Source organism: Macaca nemestrina, chromosome 17 (assembly GCF_043159975.1).
Source record: "Macaca nemestrina isolate mMacNem1 chromosome 17, mMacNem.hap1, whole genome shotgun sequence".
Classification (NCBI taxonomy): Eukaryota; Metazoa; Chordata; class Mammalia; order Primates; family Cercopithecidae; genus Macaca; species Macaca nemestrina.
The window spans coordinates 90449172-90459959 of NC_092141.1; the positions used below are offsets into that span (position 1 = coordinate 90449172).

At 58.9% G+C, this 10788-nt stretch overlaps 1 protein-coding gene across 5 annotated transcripts in view; it reads left to right on the top strand.

Annotated features, from left to right (window-relative positions):
- LOC105469294 (BAH domain and coiled-coil containing 1) overlaps nt 1–3812 on the top strand; it is a 70523-nt gene extending 66711 nt beyond the window's left edge. For all 5 annotated transcript variants that reach the window (XM_071081815.1, XM_071081817.1, XM_071081818.1 and 2 more), the window contains 2 exons: nt 311–547; nt 1091–3812. In XM_071081815.1, coding sequence (XP_070937916.1) covers nt 311–547; nt 1091–1297 — 444 coding nt within the window. In that variant the 3' untranslated portion in view covers nt 1298–3812. The remainder of the gene's footprint in view (nt 1–310; nt 548–1090) is intronic.
- The last annotated feature ends 6976 nt before the right edge of the window (nt 3813–10788 follow it).

Below are 10788 nucleotides of genomic sequence, written 5' to 3' on the forward strand. Positions count from 1 at the left end.
CGTGGGTCTTTTGCCCTCGTAAATAACACTGTGGTGAACGTCTCGTCCACACCTCCCTGCCCCAGGTCCAGTGTCCAGATGTCATGACTCCGTGTGTAGGCTGAGTGGAGGCGTGGCCCCTGCTCCGGATCCATGGCTGCCATGGCCTTCAGGCGCGGTGCTGCCGCTTCCCGTCCTTGCGGGCGCCCCGCACACTCACACTCTCAAACTCAGACTCACACACCCACACCACGCCCTCCAGGCCTCCTGGCCGCCGCCTGTCCCCCCCGCCCCTGGCCTCTCAGAGCCACCCTGCCCATGTCCCCCACAGCGGCGTGGCATGAAGGGGAAGGCCCGGAAGCTGTTCTACAAGGCCATCGTGCGGGGCGAGGAGACTCTGCGTGTCGGGGACTGCGCCGTCTTCCTGTCAGCTGGCCGGCCCAACCTCCCCTACATCGGCCGCATCGAGAGCATGTGGGAGTCCTGGGGCAGCAACATGGTGGTCAAGGTCAAGTGGTTCTACCACCCCGAGGAGACCAAGCTGGGCAAGAGGCAGTGCGACGGCAAGGTGAGGCCCAGGCAGGTGCGGGGCCCAGCCCCCCTCGGGGCCCCGGGGAGGGGGCACGACAGCAGCCAGCGCTGTGCTCCAACACAGGGCACCTGGCCCCCACACACAGGAGCCGCACAGCCTGTAGCCATGCCCTAGAGCAGGGCCCCCGGGTCCCTCCCCACTGTCGGGGTCTGTGGCCCACGGCAGTGCTCAGCATCCGGCAGGCCCAGTTCACTCCTGGGATGTGTAGCAGCCCCCACCCCGTGGGTCCTCCCTGCCTGCGATGCCAGCCCAGGACAGAAATTGCCCTCAGCACGCCCTCTGCTCCTCCCTGAGAAGAAGCCGTTTTCCAGACCATGGGACGTGTCCATCTTCCAGGGAAATTAGTATTTCTCTGACTCCGACAGTCCCCAGAGGGTCCCCAGCAGGCTCCTCGGGCTCTGGACTGGTTGCCCTGTTCCGGTCACACAGTTGGAGGCCCGTCCGGTGACCCTTACAGAGCATGGGGGGGCAGGGGTCTTTCCTGGCCGGCCGCTGATGCCCCGCGCGCCTCGCCCGCAGAACGCACTGTACCAGTCCTGCCATGAGGATGAGAACGACGTGCAGACCATCTCCCACAAGTGCCAGGTTGTGGCGCGCGAGCAGTACGAGCAGATGGCCCGGAGCCGCAAGTGCCAGGACCGGCAGGACCTCTACTACCTGGCGGGCACCTACGACCCCACCACCGGGCGCCTGGTGACAGCCGATGGCGTGCCCATCCTATGCTGAGCCGCCCACCGCAGATGCCTCCCACCTGTGCCAGGGACCCTGTGTGCGGAGCCTGGCATCAGCCAAGCCGCCGGGCAGGAGGCAGCCCCAGCCTCCCAGGGGCGAGTCTGAGCAAATATGCAAAAGCCCACAGGGCAAGACCAGGCTTTCTTAGGTTTTCCCTGGAAACAGTGTTCCAGGTGTCGGAACCCAGTCCCGTCCCATCCGCTGCGGAGGGTCGGGCTGTGGCCCTGATGGGTCCCTGGCCCGCCCCGCCCACAGCACCCTCCGTTTCCCGCACCGGCAGTTCACGGGAGATTCGAATCCAAGCCATATTCCCTAGTACCTCCGACTGTCTCCCACCAGGGAAAGCAGAAATCAGGTGTGTTGTCTATTTATTTCTCTATGTAAATATTGTATTTCTGCGGGGAAGTTTTATGGAAAAATGTGGAAAAGGGTTTTTCCCCATCCGCGTGACAAGGTGTGTGTGAGCGCATGTGTGTGTGTGCTTGTGTGTGGCCATTTTTGTCCTGGGGTTTCCTTTGGAAATGCACTGTTCTCAGCCCAGCTGGGTTCCAATGGGGGCGCCTGGGACGACAGAGGCAGCTCGGGGCAGGGGGCAGAGGCCACGGGAGGGTCAGGTGGGACCCTTGGTGGCACCCTCCAATCTCTTGGCGGGACAACCGTGTAAGATGAAAGTCAGTCGAGTTTATTTGCTTTCAGTGCGTCTCCTAGAAAAGACGTGTTAGAGCAGGGGGTGGTGATGAGGGGCCTGTAGGGAAAGAAGAATTCAAGAGGCAAAGCCCAGACCAGGGAGTGTGACAGCAGCCGTGTGCATCTCACCTCTGTTCAAAACAAGACAAAGACGAACAAATATTTTAAAGTATTGATAAGAAAAAGCGATGTTTGGATTGTATTTCCTGAATCATACTCCAACTTATATCTGATTTCTGTTTCCGGGGCCAGTTGGTCTGAGGCTGAGGAGTCTGGCCTCCAGCCAGAGCAGGGAGGGGCTGGCCCCTCACCCCCCTCACCCTCGCCGCCCTGGCACACTCAGGAAGCAAGGCCCAGCTCTGAGCCCTCCTCACCCCTGGGGTCTTAACTTTCCTGAAAGTAGCAGGTGCCGCGTGAAGGGGCAGCTTGGCCAGGATCCTGAACTGGGCAGGGCTCTGGGCCTACGAGGGCAGGTTCACAGTCCAGCCAGATTGTCTCCTTACCCCCAGCAGAGTGCATGCAAAAGACACCCCTTTTCCCACCCACCTTATCGGCGCCCCCAAACCCCTGGCCTGCTGGGTAGATGGTGGTGAGGCCAGGCCAGCAGTGCTGTGGCCAAGGGAGAAGAAAATAAAATGCAGACTCTGCCCCACGGCCCACCCCAAGCAGGGGAAGGCCCCTTCCTGGGCCCCCCTTTTCCACCAGCCGAATCTGCCTGGCCCTCGGACGCCTCTGCCTGCCCCAACGCCTTTAGAGGTTTCTTGGTTTTTCAGTGCCACTCGGTGGGGCAGATGGCCTGATGGGCCTGCTCGGGGCATAGAATAAGGGTCCCTCTGACCACCCGAACCCACATCCTGGCCCCAGGTGCAAGGAGCACCCCTCGGGGGCTCTACCCCAGTATCCCAGGAGAATTCACACCCCTCCCTTTCTCCCACAGCCAAGGATACATAGGGCTGCCTGGACCTGAGCCTGACAGCCTTCAGCTTCAGAAATGCATGGGGGACCACGTACTCCCCGTGTCCTCCCACACCAAGGTTCCCCTGGCCCCACGGGAGCTTCAGGAAAGCCCCCCCAAGTTAGCCGCTGCTCTAGGACAAGCTCTGTGTCACCCACACACCACAGGCCTCGGAAGCAGGGGTGCTGGCGGGTGCCCTGTGCTCCAATCCCAGGTCCCCTTGGCCCCCCTATTTTTCTTGGGCCCATTAGGGCCTGTTTCTCACCTGCTGGGCGGACCCCCTGAAGGGCCATTCCCAGAGGCTCCCCAGGAAGCTCAAGGCTGGGGGCTTACGTTGTGGTCAGGGGTCCCTGCCCCCAGCCCCCCGCTCCCACCCCCGAGCCTAGCCTTTGTCTCACATGAGTGCAATATTTCATTCCCGGTGGTTGTCTGGGGAGGTGGTTGTACGAGGTCCTGCTCGAGGCTCGGGGATCAGAACAATGTCAAGTGAAGAGAAACACACTGGGGGTACGCCGAGCCACTGGAGTTCCAGGGAAGGCTGAGGAGGGCGCGGCCACCTCATCCTCGTCCCGCTTCTGCTGGGTTCCACTTTGTCCCTTGTTTTTTTCTTTTTTTCCTTTCTGTGTGCGTGTGATTGGTGTGGCCCCTCCCCTCTCGCCGTGCTTAACGTGACGAAAGCACGATTCCTGTAAATGTGTAAACTAAGGGGATGGTTGGATTTTTTTTTTTCAATGTAAACACTAAAAACAAAATGGACAAAAAAACACACAAAGGTTTTATGAACAGCAGACTATGTAAAGGCATTTTAGTATCAAATTTTTTATTGATAACTTGCTTAAGAATAAATATATGGACTATTGTACAGGTTTTCGGGGGTCCAGGGTCCTGTGTCCACGGTACTCCTGGGGGAGCCAGGGCTCCAGGGGCTCAGCAGAAGCCTCTCGTTCCCAGAGCTGGGGCTTCTGGACCAGGCCTCCCCACTGCCCCCTGTGTAGCCCCTCAGGGCACTGAGCCTCAGGCCAGGAAAGGGTCATGTGACTGGAATGGGGTTAGGGTGGTCTTAGGGGTGGGGTCCCTCCAGCCTGAGCCAGAGTCCGGGGCCAGAGTAGGTTCCGCTGGAGAGGACAAGGGCAAGAGCAGTCTCCGAACCACCATGCTGGGCAGGGCCTCTGATGTGAATGGCCACCCTGCGAGGACCGGCCCACAGCCCGGGTGTGGGAACACAGATCAGTGCACCCCCAGCTGGAGGGAGCCCTGTTGATGAGGCTGCAGACCCAGAGGAAGCTGGATGCTTGCAGGGGGTGGGGGACCCTCCTTGTCCCCCCTCTGCCACTGGGATCTCGGGAAGCTGCGTGAAGTCGGTGTGCATCTGTCCCAGTGGGCCCCGAGTGCCTGGTCACAGCTGTGCCCACGGCCAGGAAACACGGTCCTTGGAGGATGGAGTCCCGGAGTCAGCAGCGCCTCCCTGGGCCAGTGAGTGCGGAGGGAGGTGCTCAGGGACCGACCATGCCTCAGGCTGCCGCGAGGGCAGGGAGCAGATGAGGACCTTGGCTGGGCCCTGAGTAAGGAGGGCCTGCTGGACCAGGTTTCCGGGTCGGGGGTCCTCTGTGGTAAGAAAGGAAAGATGGGTGGGACCAGACACTCCCTGTGGGCTCAGGAGACCCTGACTTCTGTCATCTCAGTGACTTTTTGGGGCAGAAGCCAGCCCGGAACAGGGAGGAAGGCCTACAGCTGTTGCCCCGGCTCCTGGAGCCCCACCCCAGGAGCTTGCCTGATGGAGCAGGTCGCACAGAGAGGCCACAGGCAGCCAACAGGGACCCTGGGGCAAGAGAGCCAGGTGACACCCAGGCCGGAGAGGTGATACCTGCCTGGGAAGCCCACAGGAAACCTCTGCCAGCAGGTCTTGGGTTCAAATCCTCCATTCATCCAGCACTGCCTGGTGCTAGCAGTGTACCAAGCAGTGAGCCACCGTGGGAGTGAGCCGCCCATGGCCCCACCTTCATGACAGGCAGATGGGAGAGAGAGAACAGTGGGGCCCAGCAGCTATACCTGGGGCTACACGGCCGAGATAACCTCGCCCATGGAACCCTAAGGTCGGCCACCCCCATCTCAGCCAAAAGTGTGGTATTAGAGCTGAGCCAGGCCTGGTGGGGCCGCACTGCAGCTCCCTGCACCCCCCACTGCATGTGGCAGCAGGGACATCACACCTGGCAAAGCAGACAACTGACTGTCTCGGGGGCAGTCCAGGTGGACTCCCTGGAAGAAGTAATACCTGGGCTGTTTTGGAAGAGCCCAGGGCAGGGGAGAGGGTAGTGAAGGAACAGCTGGGGTGGCCAGCAGGTGGTCAGTAGGGGCGGGGGGAGGTAGGGGACTGATGCTAGAGCTAGAGGGTGGCAGAGTCCAAATCTCAAGCCCCTGAGAACAGCGTGAAGCCTGTGTTCTCTCTTTGACAATGGATGCCCCAAGAGCTCTAAGCAGAGTCTGCAGTCAAATTGAGGCACTCGTTCTGCAGCCTGGGAGTCAGGGTTGGAGGTCCCAGGCCAGCCAGGCGCCTGGGGGTCAGGGTTAAAGGGCCCAGGCCAGCACAGGTACCTGTGGGGAAGGGCTAGCACCAAGAAGAAAGGCTTTAAGGATGGCACAGGGCCAGGGGTCCAGGTGGGACTGAGGGCTGGAAATGGCTACAGAGGGGGCCTGGCTGAAGGGGGTGCCACCAATGGGCCCAGGAATGGTCTGGGTGAGCCCAGGAGGCAGGTGACCCGGGCACAGCGAGTGGGGTTGACCACAGGCTTAGGTGAGCCCCTGACCTCAAGGGACTGACATCCCCAGGAGCCCTGCAGGGCGCACTGCTGAGTCTTAACGGCAGGACTCGTGCCTGGGCCTGGCCTCAAACCACCACCGTGCTACCCTCCCCTCCACCGTCTCTCTGCCACTCATCCTCCCACCTTATCTCAGACACAGCCATCCTTGCCTTCCAGAACCTCCTGCCCCCAGAACCGGGCTTGGACAAAGGGCGGGGCGTTGTGGGAAGGACGGTCTGGGGGCTGGGCACGCACAGCTGCAGAGCCCCAAGGGTTAAACATGTAAGACTACGCTTTGATCAAGACAAACGGGCCATTATGTGAAATGCTGGAGCAAGATGAATGCTGGCGCTGGGTGAGTAAGATCAATAAAAGTGATGTTTTATCAGGTAGAAATGACAACCTGGCTGATCGCAATTCGTTTTTAATACCACAAACCAATTGGGGACCAGGGGGCTTTAAGTGTTCGTCCCCGGCCTGCCGAGGTTGCTGGGGGTTGGTGGGGAGTTGGGGAGAAGCACCCGCACCGCTCAGCCGTCGCAGGGTCACCGGGCACTGGAGCTGGCCAGATGCCCATGCCGGGTGGGCCCCTCAGTGGTCTCCTGAGTCTGTACCAGGCAGGGTGAGGAGGGAACTGCCTCTGGCCCCTGGGTGCAGGCTAAGAAAACAAGCAGAGGCAGCATCCCAGGGGAATAACTGAACGGCTCCCTGCCTCCCACCAAGCCCCTACCAGGAACCTGCGCCTCTCGGCCTCCATTCTCCCCCAACAGCCACCCCTCTCCCGCTCCCCAGGAGTCCCAGTGAGAAGCCAGAACCTCCCTCCTGTAAGAGCCAGAGGACCCGGCCTTGAGCTTCCCGTGCCCGCCCTGTCAGTGCAGCCTCGGTACCTGCCTCAGGCTACCTGGAGCCATGATGGTGATGAGGACGCGTCTAGGGGAGCGAGAGCTTCCCAGGGACAGGCGGGTGGATTGTACAAGGCCCAGCCACCACTCAGTGCCCACCTGGGACCACAGCACAGCTGCCAGGGGGACCAGGCCTGCCCCTGTCTCGGGTGGGGAGCTGGGCCGGGCCATGGGTCAGTGGGGTAGAGGTGCGGCCCTGGGGCCAGGCCTTTAGGTGCAGCCTGACATTCCAGTAGCTCGGACCTCAGTGTCCCTGTCTGTGAATACAGACCTTGGTCTCTTTCCCCACCCATGAGACCAGGATGAGGCTCACAGGCAGCCCAAGGGATTTCTGGACAGATGCACAGGCAGAGCCCAGTCGGCATGGTGGTCTCAGCCCCTTTCCCTTGGCCCCCAGCCTCAACCCCCAGGTCTTGTGTCCTCACCTACACCCAAGGGAGGCTTGAGAGGCCCAGTTCAGGCAGAAAGAGGAGCAGGGCTGGCCTCCAAGCCTCCCCTCTGTCAGCGCCTCATCACAGAGATCAGGTCTGTGGTCAAGACTCTCAGGCCACTTACATCACTTCCGAAGGCCAGACACACTTCACTTCCATTCAGCCCCCTGGACTCCTGAGGGCCTGAGCAAAGGCTTTCCCGAAGCAAGAAGCAGCAGCAGACCAAGAGCAGACACTAAGGCCGGGCGCAGTGGCTCACACCTGTAATCCCAGCACTTTGGGAGACTGAGGCAGGCAGATCACCTGAGGTCAGGAGTTCAAGACCAGCCTGACCAATATGGAGAAACCCGTCTCTACTAAAAATACAAAATTAGCCAGGCGTGGTGGCGCACGCCTGTAATCCCAGCTACTTGGGAGGCTGAGGCAGGAGAATTGCCTGAACCCAGGAGGCAGAGTTTGCAGTGAGCTGAGATCTCACCACTGCACTCCAGCCTGAGCAATAAGAGCTAACCTCTGTCTCAAAAAAAAAGAAAAAGAAAAAAGTAGACACAGACAGCCGCCACTCGGAGCCTGGAGCAGGGTTTGCCATGAGCGTGCCACATGGTCTTGGGCCTGATGTCGCCGCAGAACTGAGAAAAGCATCTGTTTTCTTACATTCCACGTCCCCCTGGAGTCTTTTGCCCCTTTGCTGAGATTGAGTTTTCAGGCAGGCTCTATCCTGTACTTTAGAGTCAGCAGGGCCCACTCTGATGGGTGTTTCCTGTCTGTTTTTTGGAGGCTCCTGAGGCTGGCTGTACCCATTTACAGAAAGAAAAGGCAGGGGATTGACACAGCACCCTAGGCTTCCTGGGCCAACACCTACTGTTCAGGGAGAATCTCCAGTCCTGTCTCCCTGGACAGAGAGGACAGCAGGGTCCCTCATGATACCCAGGGCTGGTGGGGAAACTCAACGCCTCCAGCCTATCCCAAATATCCTAGAATCTGTTGTCCTGCCAGAAGATGCCTGTGATGTCCCTGTCCCATCAAAGCAGGGGACAGTGCATGCTGGTTCTCAACCCCTGATGATGTGATCTGTTCTTGGTAAGGACACATCTTGTTTCCTTCTCAGACATCCATTCCTCTGTCCATCTGCCCATCCATCTGTCCGTCATTTCAACAAGTATTCATACAAACTGAAGACCTACTGTGTGCCAGGCCCTGTGCCATGCACCAGGATGCAGTGTTGAGAAGATTACACAAAGCCCCCACCCTCAAGAAACTCAGAGCCCAGTAGGGAAGAAGGCCAGCACACAGAAGCCGTGGCACCTGGCACACCAGGAACTCCAAGAAGCCACATCGAAGGGTACAGGACGGGCCTTTCCGCAGTACAGAGCAGCTGCAAGCCAAGGAATCCGGCTTCAGGCCCCCAGGGAGAGGAGCCGTCTTGTTGCCCTTCCAGGAAGCTCAGCTCCTAGCAGAATGCACTTCTGGGGGCATCCACAGTTGCTTCCTTTAACTAGTTTAATCCGAAGACAAAAGTTGAGCTAAGGCAGCTTGCAGAGAAAGGCAGGACTACGGGCTTGCTAGGTAGGACTCGTCTTCCACTGGCATCACCTCAGAAAACTGACTCAGAGAACAGTCTCCAGGCCTGGGCCCTCAGCCCCGGGGCAGTCTGGCTAGGTGGCCAGTGGGAACTCTGGTCTTACTGAGACTGGGGCTGGGGGCTGAGACTTCACTGAGAAAAAGTGTTCCAGATGGCAGTGGGGTGGGCTAAGCCAGCGGCCTCCCAGAGCCCGTCTCCCCTAAGGTTCCTAGCAGTCAGGAGCCTCAGGCTCTCAAACCCCTCCTGCGGTGATGGAATGGTCTAGAAACCTCCTCACAATTTGGTTTGCTGAGAGGGGAAAGTTAAAACCACCCTTTTTATTTGGGAGCCTTTGAACAAGTTTATGATCTTGCCCCTTGTCAGGAAATCTGTTTTCACTTATAAGAAACAGGCTGGCTCAGGGGCCGGCGGTGAGCAGACCAGTGAGGGAAGACTCCACACTGAGAGGCTAATTATATTTTCACCACTAGCCCGGTTATTCTCCACTCTGGTCCTGGGCAAAGCACCCCTGGCCTGGTACTCCCAGAAGCCCCCACTATGGCCTGTCTTTTTGGGGGGTGGGGTTGGAAAGCCAATCTACAGCGAGGGTACAGAAGGCCAGAGGTGATGTCGGGGGGCCCGGACAGGAAGGGGACGAGCACCCACTGACAAGGCAGGTCTGCACAGCCAGAGCCCAGGCAGCCTCTGCTCAGGGCTGCAAGCTCTGTGGGGCAGCCAGAGATTCTGAAGGATCAGCAGGCAAACAGTGCTGCCCCCAGACATGTGGAGCTCCGAAAAGCCAAAGCCCTCAGAGGGTGTCCAAGGCCACTGTCCCAGGGCCCTGGAAGCTGCTGGAAGAGCCTCCTCTGAGGAGGGGCACAGGCACGCCATGCACGCACGTGGCTGCGAGGACAGCCATGCCACTCTCTGGTCACATGACCCAAGCCAGGCCAATCACAACACCTCTGCTTCCTCTGCCACTGTGATTGGCTTTGGGCCAGGCATGTGACCTAAGCTGAGCCAATCAGGGTTCACCCCTGGGACCCAGTGAGGGCACAGTTCTTCCCCGCTGGGTTCTGACCGCGGGGGAACCTGGGAGTCCGGATGGGGTTGCAGAACCCGCAGTGTCATTCACATTACTGGTGAAGAACAAGTACTTTGTAACATAAGCATGTTCCATGCAATATGAGGGGTATACTTATACTAAAAATTATTCATTATCTGAAATTTAAATTAACCTGACGTCCTATTTTATTTATTTATTTATTTAGAGACAGAGGGTTTCACTCTGTCACCCAGGCTGGGGTGCAGTGGTGCGATCTTGGCTCACTGCAGCCTCCACCTCCTGTGCTCAAGCCATCCTCCCACCTCAGCCTCCCAAGTAGCTGGGATTACAGGTACACGCCACCAAGCCCGGCTAATTTTTTTATTTTATTTTTTGTAGAGTTGGGTGGGGGAGGGTCTCACTATATTGCCCAGGCTGGCCTCGAACCCCCGGTTCAGCCTCCCAGAGTGCTGGTATTACAGGCGTGAGTCCCGCACCCAGCTTCTGTATTTTATTCTTTAAATCTGGCAGCCTGTCTTCACAACTGCGGTTGACCTTGAAACCCAGCTGTCCAACATAAAGTGGGTCTCCTCAGCCCACCTGGCTGCACGCAGCTGCACCCAGCCATCCATCACTGGCAGAAAAAACCCATGCAGGCCCTGAAGGCTCAGGAAGCTGCTGGAGCCCACTCCTGCTACACTGACCCTCCCTCACCTCAAACTCATGGCCTCTGCAAAGCGCCATCACCTGCTGACAGAGGAGGCAGCAGCCTTGGTTTACAGACAATGCTCTGTAGGATGCCAGCCCCAGCCCCAAGTGGACGGCTGCACCCTCACAGCCCCACCTTGCAGGACACCCCTTCCAGGGTGCACACTGAGTGGACGCCTCAATGTTCAAGGCCGAGGCCTACACAGGGTCCTGGGCAGTGCCTGGCCATCTGGCCAGACGTGAGGGACTTGGAAAAAACACATGGCAAACGAGTCGGGAACAGGAGTCGGGGGAGTTCGAGGAACAGGAGGATCCGCAGGCATTTGGGCTGTGCCTGGAGGCTGAGCACGTGCAGGCTCATGTGAGCCCACCAGAAGCCCCACTGCAGAAGAGTTCTT